The 13,530-nt window shown below is 40.7% G+C and overlaps 1 protein-coding gene across 4 annotated transcripts in view; it reads left to right on the forward strand.

Annotated features, from left to right (window-relative positions):
* ZCCHC17 (zinc finger CCHC-type containing 17) overlaps positions 1-13,530 on the forward strand; it is a 55,526-nt gene that overhangs the window by 2,251 nt on the left and 39,745 nt on the right. For 3 of the 4 annotated variants that reach the window (XM_067725209.1, XM_067725210.1, XM_067725212.1), the window contains exons 2-3: positions 6,452-6,572; positions 13,234-13,291. In XM_067725209.1, the coding sequence (XP_067581310.1) occupies positions 6,507-6,572; positions 13,234-13,291 (124 nt within the window). In that variant the 5' untranslated portion in view covers positions 6,452-6,506. The remainder of the gene's footprint in view (positions 1-6,451; positions 6,573-13,233; positions 13,292-13,530) is intronic. The other variant, XM_067725211.1, reaches the window with a different exon arrangement.

Here is a 13,530-nt window from a genome sequence, read left to right on the forward strand (position 1 = left end):
CCAAATAAATAAATAAATAAATATTTTTTAAAAAAAGAAAGAAAGGAGGTTTATGAAGTGCCTAGCACAGAGCCTGACATATAAACATCAATAAAGGTGCTGAACTGATAAATTAACTAACAATTTAAAATAGAGTAAAATTAAGTACTTCAGTATTTCAGTAGACAGTTACAAATTCCTGTGTGCTCTATACTGTGGTAAGCACTGGAGAGTTGAAGGATATGATGGAGTGCAAGACAAGGGCATGCTTGGAAGAATTTCACAATCCATAAAGGAAAGAAAAAATATTCGTAAATAGGATTTGAATCCCATCTCCATCATTCATAGTTTTGTAATCTTGAACAAGGTAATTTAGCTTCTCCTGTGTCTTAGTTTCTTCATCTGTAAAATACCTTACCAAACAGAACGATAATTGCCTATCTTGTTAGGGAGGTCGAAAGGGAATTAACTTAGTTAAGACAAGTAAAGCTTCTAGGTTAAAGGCAAATAGGGAGCACTCAAATATTAGCTATTATTATTTGAAGACTTGGAAGGGACCTTAGGGATTGTTGACTGGTCCTGGGGTCCAGTACCAAAATGGCTAACTCTGAGCAGCCCTTGTCAAGACATTTGACCTCTGTTAGCCTCATCTTCAATTAAATAAGAGTAGTGGACTGAATGACCTTAATAATTGCTTTCAGCTTTCACTTTTTATGGTCCCTTTTTGTTTTTCCTTGTTTCTTACTATTTTTCCTCTTTCCTGCCTTTGACCATTTTGTCAACAGATCCATGACCAGAGTGCAAAATGGGAAAAGCATCTGTCTAAGATAGTTACTCTAGAAATTTGATGGGAAGGAGGAGGATTGGGCCACCAGTTTGATATTTGAAAGTCTTCCATCTTTTGACCTACCCAGCGAATTGTGTGGAACTCAGTTCCTTCTGCTACATTCTTTAGACCAGAATGCTTTCTTCTTTCTTTACCTGTGTTTGCCACATAGTAAGGCTCTATTCACTCATTCAAGAAAACTTTGAGTACCTACTGTATACAGGCACTGGGAAGACAAAATCAAATGAGAAATGGTCCTTGGTTACATGAATGAATAAATCCAGACCCTGCTCATCCTAGCCTCCAGGAATGATGCCCTTCTAATTACTCCTTACTAATTTGGGACCTAGTTAGTGTTAGAACTATATACTACTCTTCAGGGACTTCCTGGTGGTCCAGTGGTTAAGACTCCTCGCTCCCAATGCAGGGGGTCCAAGTTCGATCCCTGGTCAGGGAACTAGATCCTGCATGGTGCAGCGAAGATCCTGTGTGCCGCAACTAAGACCTGGTGCAGCCAAATAAATATTAAAAAAAAAAAAGAACTACATACTCTTCAAAATTTAGATGTGGACGGTGAATTCTTTCTGAGGCAGTGTGGAATAGTGGCTGAGAATGAAGGCTCTGTCATTATTCTGTCTTTGATGTGTCCCAGTATTTTGACTTATCAATTGATTCGCCTCAATTCTTACACATAACTTAAAAATAAATTAAAATCACTTTAACTCTCAGAGGTCTATCTAATTGGTACTGTTAAGTAACAACAGTAAATCTAAATCTTAAACTTAAAAACAACAACAGAAATCTTGGCCAGATCAGTGAGGTGACATATGAAATGAAGTTTCAAAGGGGCTACATATTATCTTTCCAATTTAATATTATTCTATGAATTGCTCATTGTTTGAGGGGAAGGTGGAGAGGACGTGGTTATTTTTTTTCCTAATTGCAGGCACATTAAAAAAAAAAGCTGAAAAATCACAAAATTATGGAGGTACAGTACAAATAACACTTCTTGCGGTACGCGGGCCTCTCACTGTTGTGGCCTCTCCTGTTGCAGAGCACAGGCTCCGGATGCGCAGGCTCAGCGGCCATGGCTCACGGGCCCAGCCGCTCCGCGGCACGTGGAATCTTCCCAGACCGGGACATGAACCCGTGTCTCCTGCATCGGCAGGCAGACTCTCAACCACTGTGCCACCAGGGAAGCCCCAAATAACACTTCTTAATGAATCATTTGAGAGTTAAGTTGCTGACTTGATGCCCCATCACCCATGAATACTTTAGTTTTCCTATAATCATGGACATTCTTCTATATAACCATAATATAACTTCTATAGTCAGGAAATTAACATTACATAATTACCTCTAATCCTCAGGCCCCGCTCTTCCATGTTTGGGCACTGACTCCCCATTCTGGATTGCCCCAGTGTGCAGACACCCTTATAATCCTGCTTCTCCCCATACTGGGTTGCTCTTTGTAGATTTACTCCTCGCCCAGCATAAGCTCTGACCTCACTCTAGGCTACCATTCCCCTGCCACAGCTCCCATTCCCCTTCCCACGCTATACTTTTCCTTGCTCTGCCCTTTGTTTTGGGAAGGAGGTGGCTAATAAATAACTGGGTCCTTATTGCTTCCCTCCATATCACAATTGTTTAAAACATTCAAGTAAAATGAAATGCATAAGGAATTTTTTGTTTCTAGAACTATTGCAAGGCAACTTCAAATGGTGTACCTCAATCCTTGTCAATTTACCTGCTCTTTTAAGTCTACAGATGTGGTCCTATTGAACTACACTATATCTGTCTCAATGTTTTATAAACTTTTTAAAAGCAGCAGAACTATTTTTTCCAAATGAAATGTTACATAGAAGCTTAATAGGTAAACCAGATCAAAGCAGAATATGCTGTTAAAAGTAGACCTTCCTCACATAACCTCCCTTCCCCCTTGCTACCATGACCCACCCCAAAGCTGGGAGGGCAAGTGGGAATCAGCAATAATCAACCTCTGCCTAATGACTGAGGAGAGGCTCCTAGCTTTGCAACTGCTCTGTGTGGGACCTCCCGTAACTCAGATTTCTTTGAGGTTGTTCTCCCCCCCCTTTGGTATGGAGGCTGTCCTCTGGTTGGTTGACCTAGGGCCCTTCTTCTTTGGCCTTCCTGATCCTGTTGTCCCTAGATATTTCAGAACTGACTTTTTAAAATAAACTTGAGTTAACTGAGAAGCTTCTGCATAACCACCGTACCTCCTTAGGTAGGTTTTTTCCTAGGTATTTTATTATTTTTGATGCGATTGTAAATGGAATTGTTTCCTTAATTTCCCTTTCTCGTACTTTGTTGTTAGTGTATAGAAATGCAACAGATTTTTGTATATTAATTTGTATTTATATTAATTTCGTATCCTTCAACTTTAACAAATTCATTGATGAGCTCTAGCAGTTTTTTGGTGCATCTTTAGGATTTTCTATGTATAGTATCATGTGATCTGCAAATAGAGACAGTTCTACATCTTCCTTTCCAATTGTGATTCCTTTTGAATAACGACCATAGAACAACCCTAGGTTTCTACAGAATATAATTCAAAAAAAATTTAAAATACCATTTGGGAAGGAGGTGGCTAATAAATAACTGTGTCCCTGGCAACCCTTTACAATTCTGAAATCGTAAGCCTGTTACTGTCGTATAACAGGATTTCTCTCAAAAATGCATGCCAATTTCCTGCTTGAAGAATTGCATAGGGTTTCTCAGGCTACTGTTCTACCAAAGGAGCAAATAGGGGAGCTTTAAACTTAGCTGTTCATACTCTTATCACCGCAAAAATCTGTACGAAATAACTTAAGATTGTATTGCTCTTTCTGTGACCTTTGTTTAAAGAAGAACAGTTAATAGACTAAGTTGTTTGAGCTTAATTTAGATGTCCTAGCTGCCGATGCCTCTATGGATTCTGTACCTCACTAGTGCTCCAAAATTTGGAGGGATAATTAAGGTTTCTTGTTAGAGTCATTGGCCTCAGGTTAATAACCTTTGTTCTAGGATATGAGGTGAGGATGCTGGGCAGAGGGAAGGGAAGGACTAGAGGTGAGACTGCATAGCTGGGAAGTGGAAGAGGCAGGATCCAACCAGACTGTGATACTTGGTTTTTGTTTTTTGTTTTTTGTTTTTGCGGTACGGGGGCCTCTCACTGTTGTGGCCTCTCCCGTTGCGGAGCACAGGCTCTGGATGCGCAGGCTCAGCGGCCATGGCTCACGGGCCCAGCCGCTCCGCGGCATGTGGGATCCTCCGGACTGGGGACGAACGCGGGGCAGGCGGACTCTCAACCACTGCGCCACCAGGGAAGCCCCAGACTGTGATACTTGGATTTAAGCTGTTTGTCAGCCATTTCTCAAGAACGGACAAATCTGCCTTCATTCTATCTGTGTGCTTTTAATAATGTAATAAAACCCACTTCTGGCTGACGTAAACAGAAAAGGGCAAGTTTATTATACAGATACAGGTTGTCTTATGGAACTCAAGGACAGGGATGTTCCTGGGCTTTGGGATGATACTAGAACTAGGGTCTGGAACCTGACAGAATTTTCTTTCATTTCTGTTTTAAGTGAGGCAGTTCAGTTAATGGATGGTTATTGTAAATCAGGAAGACTTTCCAAAAGTAAGACCTGAAGTAATCATCTGAAAGTGTAGGGGTGTGCTCAGGGTTGAGGAGAGAAGGAGGTATTTGCACACGAAAACCCAAGGAAAATAGAGTTTCAGGTCTTATTGATGTCAAGTAATTAGGAGGAAAAAGAGAACTGAGGACTGTAGCATTAACTTTATCTTTATGTAGCAGTGATTTATGCAGCGAGTAAAGGGGCATGGTTAAGAGCCACTAGATTGCTGGTTTCCTCCCTGTTTAAAGCCAGAAGGCTGAGCAAGAGTACCTCTAAGATCCCTTCCAACTTCAAAGCTCTAAGACTTGGTACTCTGGCAGCATCAGCATCACCTGCGAGCTTGTTAGAAATGCCCACGGAATTCCCTAGTGGTCCAGTGGTTAAGAATCTGCCTTCCAATGCAGGGGACTCGGGTTCGATCCCTGGTAGGGGAACTAAGATCCCACATGCCTTGGGACAACTAAGTCCATGTGTCAGAACTACTGAGCCCACACACCACAAATAGAGAGAAGCCCGCTCACCTCAACGAAAGATCCCACGTGCTGAAATAAATAAATTAATTAAAATAAATAAATAAATAAATTTTTTAAAAAAAGAAAGAAATGCCCAATCTCAGGCACCACCCTAGACCTACTGAGTTGCAATCTGCATTTTAATATGATTCATAAATAGTTAAATAAGTTTGATGCATCCAGCAATGGATTATTATATAGGCATTAAAAAAAGATGTGTTTGTGTATGAATTGCTAAAAAATAATATAAAATGACTATTAATATTAATTAATGGTTTCATGATTCCATTAAAAAACCTACTTGTACATGTAAAAAAGCATGAAAGGATATAAACCAAATTGAATTATAGATGATTTTCTTTTCTTCAAATTAATGTGTTATCTGAACTTTTAAAATGAGCATGTGTGATTTTAATTTCATTGGAGAAAAAAGTAAGCTATGCTTTCTTTCTGCTTTGTTTGGCTGCGCCGTGCATGGCTTGTGGGATTTAGTTCCCCGAACAGGGATCGAACCTGTGCCCTTGGCCGTGAGAGCACAGAATCCTAACCACCAGACCACCAGGGAATTTCCCTATGCTCTCTTTTCGAAGTCACTTCAGATTTAACGCCTAGAATAGTGGTTAAAAGCGTGGACTCTGATGTCAGCCAGAGTTTGACTCTACCATTTTCTGGCTTTTTGACATAGGCCTAATAAGTTGGCCTCTGGAAGTCTTGGTTTTCTCATCTACATAATGTGATAATTAATAGAACCTACATCTTGAGAGTTTTGAGGATCAAATGAGATATTGGATGTCCAGTGCTTAGCACAGTGCCTGGACATAGTAAGTGCTTGATAAATGTTAGCTCTTATTACTATTATTATTCCTTTTTTACAGATCCGTTCACACCCTCCCCCACCAAAAGCTTTCCCTTGGCAAAAGAATAGCAATAATAACAATAAAAACAAAACAGTAGGCTAATGGCCTTGGTAAAGTATCAAATTGAAAAGAAATAAGATCAAGGTTTCCAAAACTCCCCACAGTTATAGTGGACAAAAGAGGTTTGGATAAAAGTACGTGGTGGGGACTTCCCTGGTGTCACAGTGGTTAAGAATAATCCACCTGCCAATGCAGGGGACACGGGTTCGAGCCCTGGTCTGAGAAGAACCCACATGCTGCGGAGCAACTAAGCCCGCGCACCACAACTACTGAGCCCGTGTGCCACAACTACTGAAGCCCGTGCGCCTAGAGCCCATGCTCTGCAACAAGAGAAGCCACTGCAATGAGAAGCCCCTGTACCGGAAAGAAGAGTAGCCCCTGCTCGCTGCAACTAGAGAAAGCCCGCACACAGCAACGAAGACCCAACGCAGCCAAAAATAAATAAGTAAATAAGTAAATTTAAAAGTACATGCTATTAAATCTAATCTAATCCTGTAGGGACAACCTGTGGATCGGCAGCACATTTTTTTTTTTTGTTGCAAATGTTTCTTTGTTACCTGTTCTGTTTCTTTGTGACAGGACACTTGAATTAGCTTTAGCAGAAGAGAAATGGAGGAACCATAGAACATTAAGGATGAATTCAGGAAGACCCGAGACCATGGAGAACTTGCCTGCTCTCTACACTATTTTCCAAGGAGAGGTATATTCTTTTGGCTTTGAAAACTTCCCATTTATATTAAGCGTAGATTGAAGGTGAAAAGCAGCTGGGTTTGGAGTTTCTGTCCACTTGAGAATGTCTTGAACATTACAATTTAAACGGGAAGGGCTAGCAGAACATCTGGCTCCCACATGTACCTCCTCTGAGCTCCAGACTTCTAACTACATACTTGGCATCTTCATTTGGATACTTCACAGCATCTCTAATTTATGCTTTTTTCTTTTTTTTTCGGCTGTGCTGCATGGCTTGCAGGAATCTCAGTTCCTTGCCAGGGATTGAACCCGGGCCACAGTAGTGAAAGCCCATAATCCTAACCACAAGGCCATCAGGGAACTCCCTCTAATTTATGTTTTAAACTGTATTTTTGGTTTTCTCACCAAATCTGTTCTTCCGGTCTTTCCCATCTCAGCAAACGAACCCATTATTCATTCAGGTACCCACGCTAGAAATCTGGGCATCATCTTTGATTTCTTCCCTTGATTTGATCTTGTTTCCTTCCCTCTCCAGTCCATTATCAAGTACTGTCTTTCTGCCTCCCAAATATGTCTCTGGTGTCTATACTTCTTTATCCCTTTGGCACCCCATTAGTTTAAGTTTTCATCTCTTGCCTGGCCCTCCTGGGCTCCCTACTTCTTTTGTAGTCCACTTCCAATCAGTTTTTCCACATTGCAACCAGAATAACACTTGATTGATTGATTGATTGATTTGGCTCCCTGCACAGCTTGTGGGATCTTAGTTCTCTGACCAGGGATTGAACCCAGGCCCTTGGCAGTTAAAGCCCTGAGTCCTAACCAGTGGACCGCCAGGGAATTCCCCAGAATAACATTTTAAAAACAGATTGGACCAAGTTGCTTTCTTGAAGTTCTCCTAGGCTTCTCATTGTACTTGAATGTATCCAAACTTGTTTTCATGACCCTTACCTGACTTGGCTTCTGCTTACTCTGGCAATGTTGTTTAGTTCCACTCTACTCATGCTGTAGCCACTCTGGCCTCCTTATAGCTCCAAACATCTAAGCCTGCTTCCTTCTCAGGACTTTTACACATGCTGTTGTTTCTAACTGTCCCATTTTCTCACCAACTTCTTTTCATCTTTTAGGTCTCAGCCCTAATGTCATCTCCTCAGATCTTTTTCCCACCATAAATAAATAGGCTCATGTTATATTTATTTTGTACTTGTTTAAAGTCTTTCTTTCTCAGAGGACACTAAGCTCCATGAAGACAGAGCCCTGTCTGTTTTGTTTACTGTGGTATATCTCAGTCCCAGGTAGGTGGGTAGAAAATAGTAGGTGCTCAATACACCTTCATAACTGAGTGAATGATCAGTCTTTGAGGGAGGAGACATTGTATTTGTTTAGAGAGCAGAGGCTTTGGAACCAGGCAAAACCTGGATTCCGTCCTAGCTCTTTTACTTACTAACTGTGTGATCCTTGAGATCGTCACTTAATTTCTTTGAGCCTCAGTTTTCTCTTTTGTTAGATGGAGATAAAAACAACTTTCATAGGATTGTGATGATGGTTAAATAAGCTATCATCTATAAAAACACAATGCCTGAGACGAAGTAGGAATTCATTAACGTTATCACCCTTTTTTTAAAAAAATTATTTATTTATTTATTTATTTTTGGCTGTGTTGGGTCTTCGTTGCTGCGTGCAGGCTTTCTCTAGTTGCGGCCAGTGGGGGCTACTCTTCGTTGCGGTGTGCAGGCTTTTCATTGTAGTGGCTTCTCTTGTTGCGGAGCATGGGCTCTAGGCGCGCGGGCTTCAGTAGTTGTGGCACTCGAGCTCAGTAGTTGTGGCTCGCGGGCTCTAGAGCGCAGGCTCAGTAGTTGTGGCACACGGGCTTAGTTGCTCCATGGCACGTGGGATCTTCTGAGACCAGGGATCGAACCCGTGTCCCCTGCGTTGGCAGGCGGATTCTTAACCACTGTGCCACCAGGGAAGTCGCCAATCGCCCTTCTCTTGAAGCAAAAGTAAAGCCAAAAAATTGTTTTCAGCGTCTTATGAGTGCCTGTAGTATTTTAACTATCATTCTTATGGCATTCATACTTGCTTTATGGTTGACAAAAGTTTTACCACCTAATAACATGAGGCCTTTGAAGACAGACTTTGTGACTGTTGGTTGGTTATAGATAAATGTGGCTCTAGACTTCCGTTAAGTGTATCCCAACTTGTAATGTAATAGACAGGATACAAAGGATGATAACATTCTAACAAATAGCAAACAACTCTGCTCTTCAGAGCCTCTGTCCTCATTCTTTAGGGCCCATAGTATCCCCAGAGATCAGTGAGGTACCAGGGCTTAGAAAACGGAAACGGTAGCTCTGGAGATGAAATTGATTTTTCTGATCATAAAGCCCTCACTTGTCAGGTGTTGCACAAAAGAAAGAAGAGCTCTCTGCCCTCCACAAACTGACTCAGATTTCTAGTAAAGTGGCTCCTGATCTATGTCTTTTTCTTACATGAGATGGGGCTTGAATTTGTGTAGGTTTTATATTTTACTGTCAAGGATGGATGGGCTAGGGTGATGTTCAGAAAGAAGTTTATAGTTCTAATACTAGAACTATAGTTTTACTATTTCAGGAACACATTTTGAAAAACGCCTAGGAGTGACTGGAATTAGGGAAAGAGAAATTTCATGGTAAATTGGAAACAGGAAACTATTTTTCAGAATATTCATCCAACAAACACTGAGTGCCTAATATTTAAATAGAAGAATTTACATTAAAATTCAAAAGAAATTTTGTAGGCCTAATGTATGTTAGCACTTTGACACGTTACGTGTCAATTGACTTTCTCCAAAGAAATTGTTAACCCCATTTTATGGTAAGGAAACTTTTTAGAAGTTAAGTAATTGCCCAAATGATTAATAAATGGCAAGTTCTAAATCAGGTTCTCCAAGTCTGCAGCTGGGGTTGTTCAACTGTTCATAAATGCATGGAGGAACCAAAAGACCCATAAGAGAACTCTTTTGACTGAATTGGGGTAGTATAGGAGGAAGGTAGATGGTAAATCTGGTTGTTCCACAGTCATTTGTTTGTACCTCTATCACGACATTTATAGTCTGTCTTGTACTATTGTTACTTGTATATGTGTCTGTCTCCTCCATTAGATTGGGTGTTACTAGAGAGCAGAGGCCATGTTTATCCCATGTATCTTGGTAACTTATTCAAATTCATTTAAAAACAGACTGGACATCTCTCTTTTTTTTTTTTTGTTTTTTGTTTTGGCTGCACCAAGTGGCATGCAGGGTCTTAGTTCCCTGACCAGGGGTTGAACCCGTGCCCCCTGCAGTGGAAGCATGCAGTCTTAACCACTGGACGTCAGGGGAAGCCCTGGGCATCTCTTTTTATACGTTGTTTTTATTTCACAGTGCTTGACATGGTATCTTGCATGCAGGTGCTCAGAAAATGTTTGAATTAAATTGAATCCAAGTCTCTTAGGACCAGTTGCCTTTGAAGAAACTGGTGGTGCAGCCCATATCCTAGCAGCTCTTCTCTTAGCAGGCTCAGCAGGGTTGGGGGGCCCAGTGACAGAATAGCCGAGAAGCTAGTATTCATCCTTCTCTTGTCCTCTGAGGGACTTCTTGGTGCCAGAGTCCATTAAGCATGGTAGGGAGCCCAGGCATAGCATTGAGATTTGGGATTTGGCTTAGCCCAGCCATAGCCAAAGAAATGCTGAGGCGAGACTGGTGTTGGTAAGTTGGAAATAGCATTGGACTAGAAGTCAGAAAACTTCTTTTCTGTACTTGGTCTTGATACTTTCCAACTTTGTGACTTCAGACAAGTAACATATCTCTGAGCCTCAAATTCCTCATTTACGTTATGGGGATAACAAGTTTCAAGGCCAGTGCAACCTCTAATCTGAAGATGGTAAATTCATTTTACCCAAGCCCTGAGTTCAGTTGAGATAATCACTGAATTTTCTCCCCTGAGCTATTTGATTAATTGTTCCTGGAACATCAGGCAGACTGTGTGAACATCTAAGGCAGGTGCCATTCTGTTAATTTCAAGTCTGACTGCTCCCTAGGAGACACAGTGATGGAAACACCTGCTGCTGGAAATAGGCAAGAATGTGTTTTCCCAACTGAACAGTTGAGTGCATTAACCTTTCCTTTGGGGAGAGGCCAAATTTAGGTCTATTATGATATTTCCTCAAAAGATAATAATGTGACACTGGAGCTTCAGTATTGAAAAGTGAGGTTGTTTTAATTTATAGCAGCAAGGTGATTTGGGCTCCAACTTCCAGGTGCTGCTTTTAAGTTGTTTAGATAATTATGCCCTTAACTAATGATGTTAGACAGTATGAAGCATTTTAGCCCTCTTTCTAGAACCCTGGAGCAAAAGCCAAAGTGCCTTTAGTTGGTCCAGAAAGAAGGGATTTTCTTTTATGGCAGTTAAAAATAATAAGTCTTCTTTATCCATGCGGCCCTGTTTTACAGAGAACAACTCGCTTTGTGAACTTGGATAAGTACTTCATGTCTCTGGTCTTCACTTTCCTTATTTGAAAAATGACAGGATTAGATCAGCTAATCTCTAAAGTCCACCTTGCCTTGATTTTAAGTACTAGTATCTGCCTGGTTGTACTGTTTCTTTGGGAATATCTGGTCCCTAACCCGGTGTAGCATATTCATCATTGTAAAACAAGAGTTTAGGAATTTTGGTTCTTAACCCATTCTTTTTTTTAAATAAATTTATTTATTTATTTATTTATTTTTGTCGTTGTTGGGTCTTCATTGCTGCGCGTGGGCTTTCTCTGGTTGAGGCAAGTGGGGGCTACTCTTCGTTGCAGTGCACGGGCTTCTCATTGCTCTCATTGCTCCTCTTGTTGCGGAGCATGGGCTCTAGGCGCGTGGGCTTCACTAGTTGTGGCTCACGGGCTCTAGAGTGCAGGCTCAGTAGTTATGGCGCACGGGCTTAGTTGCTCCACGGCATGTGGGATCTTCCCAGACCAGGGCTCGAACCCGTGTCCCCCGCATTGGCAGGCAGATTCTTAACCACTGCGCCACCAGGGAAGCCCCCCCTTCTCCTTCTTCCTTCCCCTTGTTTTAGTTATGTTTAAGCCAAAACAGTGATTGCCCAATATGAGATAACTAATTTTAAAGTCACTGGAAAGGACAAAGTTTATATGTGTAAGATCGTATTGAATATTTTATAAATAATAATGAATTTAGTGATGAATATAGTATATAGTGACAACTTTAATCCCAATCCACAATTGGGGGGTGGGGTGGGCTGGAGGAGAGCAATAGAGGTAGAGGCTGGGATAATGATTTATCTGGCAAGGCTTTTGGGCCTTTTGTTTCTATTACATATTGCATATTACATAGATCCATCAAGCCTCTAACTTCTCCATTTTAGGTCAACTCTGCAAAAGACAACTCTTTTTCTCTCTGATTACATCTTTTCAGGTTCTGTCAGATGTCTGTGTATTGGCTTTTTCTCTAATTGTCTTGATAAAACCCAAGACTCTTGTTTGGAGTGAAGTGGAGCAAGCTGTATGGTCTGGTTGGTTTGAAGGTTAGGAAAAAGAGATGTTCTACATGATCCATTTCAAATTATTAAACTTCTCCATTTGGATTGGAGGCCTCAGTTCCAGATAATATAAAGTGTAACTTTATTACCTAATTTTCTGCTGTTTGTTCCTATGTCTTTTTGAGGGATTTCAGTACATGTGGGATTTGGGCATTCCTAAGTACTGTCATACCATCTGACAAACACACCAATCTCACCAATGTTTTTAATATGATCACACATACCTGTCAGTCTAAACTTCAAAAAACCAAAAAAAAAAAAAAAGCATTGCAGTACTATTTAACAATAGCCAGGTCATGGAAGCAACCTAAATGTCCATAAACAGAGGAATGGATAAAGAAGATGTGTTACATATATACAATGGAATATTATTCAGCCATAAAAAAGAATGAAATAATGCCATTTTCAGCAATACAGATGGACCTAGAGATTGTCATACTGAGTGAAGTAAGTCAAAGAAAGACAAATACCATATGATATCACTTACATGTGGAATCTAAAAAAAAGCTGCAAATGAACTTACCTATAAAACAGAAATAGAGTTATAGATATAGAAAATAAACTTATAGTTACCGGGGAGCGGGGATAAATTGGAAGACTGGGACTGATGCATACACACTACTATATATAAAGTAGATAATAAGGACTTACTGTGTAGCACAGGGAACTCTACTCAATACTCTGTAATGGCCTATATGGGAAAAGAATCTAAACAAGAGTGGATATATATATATATGTATAACAGATTCACTTTGCTGTACACCTGTAAGTGACACAACATTGTAAATCAGCTATACCACAATAAAAATTAAAAAAAAATTTAAATTGGGGAATTCCCTGACAGTCCAGTGGTTAGGACTCTGCACTCTTACTGCTGAGGGCCCAGACTCAATCCCTGGTCAGGAAACTAAGATCCCACAAGCTGTGCGGTACGACCAAAAAAAAAAAAACTTCAGAAGGAACATAATGTTTGACAGAACATCACTTTTAGGCAGTTTTGCAGCAGACAGAGGCAGTCAGTACCAAGTAGAAATTCAGGGAGACAAGGTTAAATGCTATGGGAGAGAGATTCTTATTTGTGTGACAAAGATTTTTTTTTTTTTGTCTGTATAGGTTGCTATGGTGACAGACTATGGAGCCTTTATCAAAATCCCAGGCTGTCGGAAGCAAGGTGGGAAACTATAACTTGAAATTCAGTGCTCTCATTTCACCCTCTTTACTGTCACCCCCACCACAGTTTAATTATAGGCTCTACTTTTTTCAGAGAGTAGTTTGTGTTTTTAGTGTAAAGATACGAATACGGACAGTTGATGACAGTTCGTTTTTAGCAAGTCTTAACTCAGAAGAAGGGTGCTCTCTGACTTGTGGGGAGGGCTGGGGCGTAACCACTTGTGTTCACTTCTAGAACTG

This window comes from Pseudorca crassidens, chromosome 2 (assembly GCF_039906515.1).
Source record: "Pseudorca crassidens isolate mPseCra1 chromosome 2, mPseCra1.hap1, whole genome shotgun sequence".
In the NCBI taxonomy this organism is placed as follows: Eukaryota; Metazoa; Chordata; class Mammalia; order Artiodactyla; family Delphinidae; genus Pseudorca; species Pseudorca crassidens.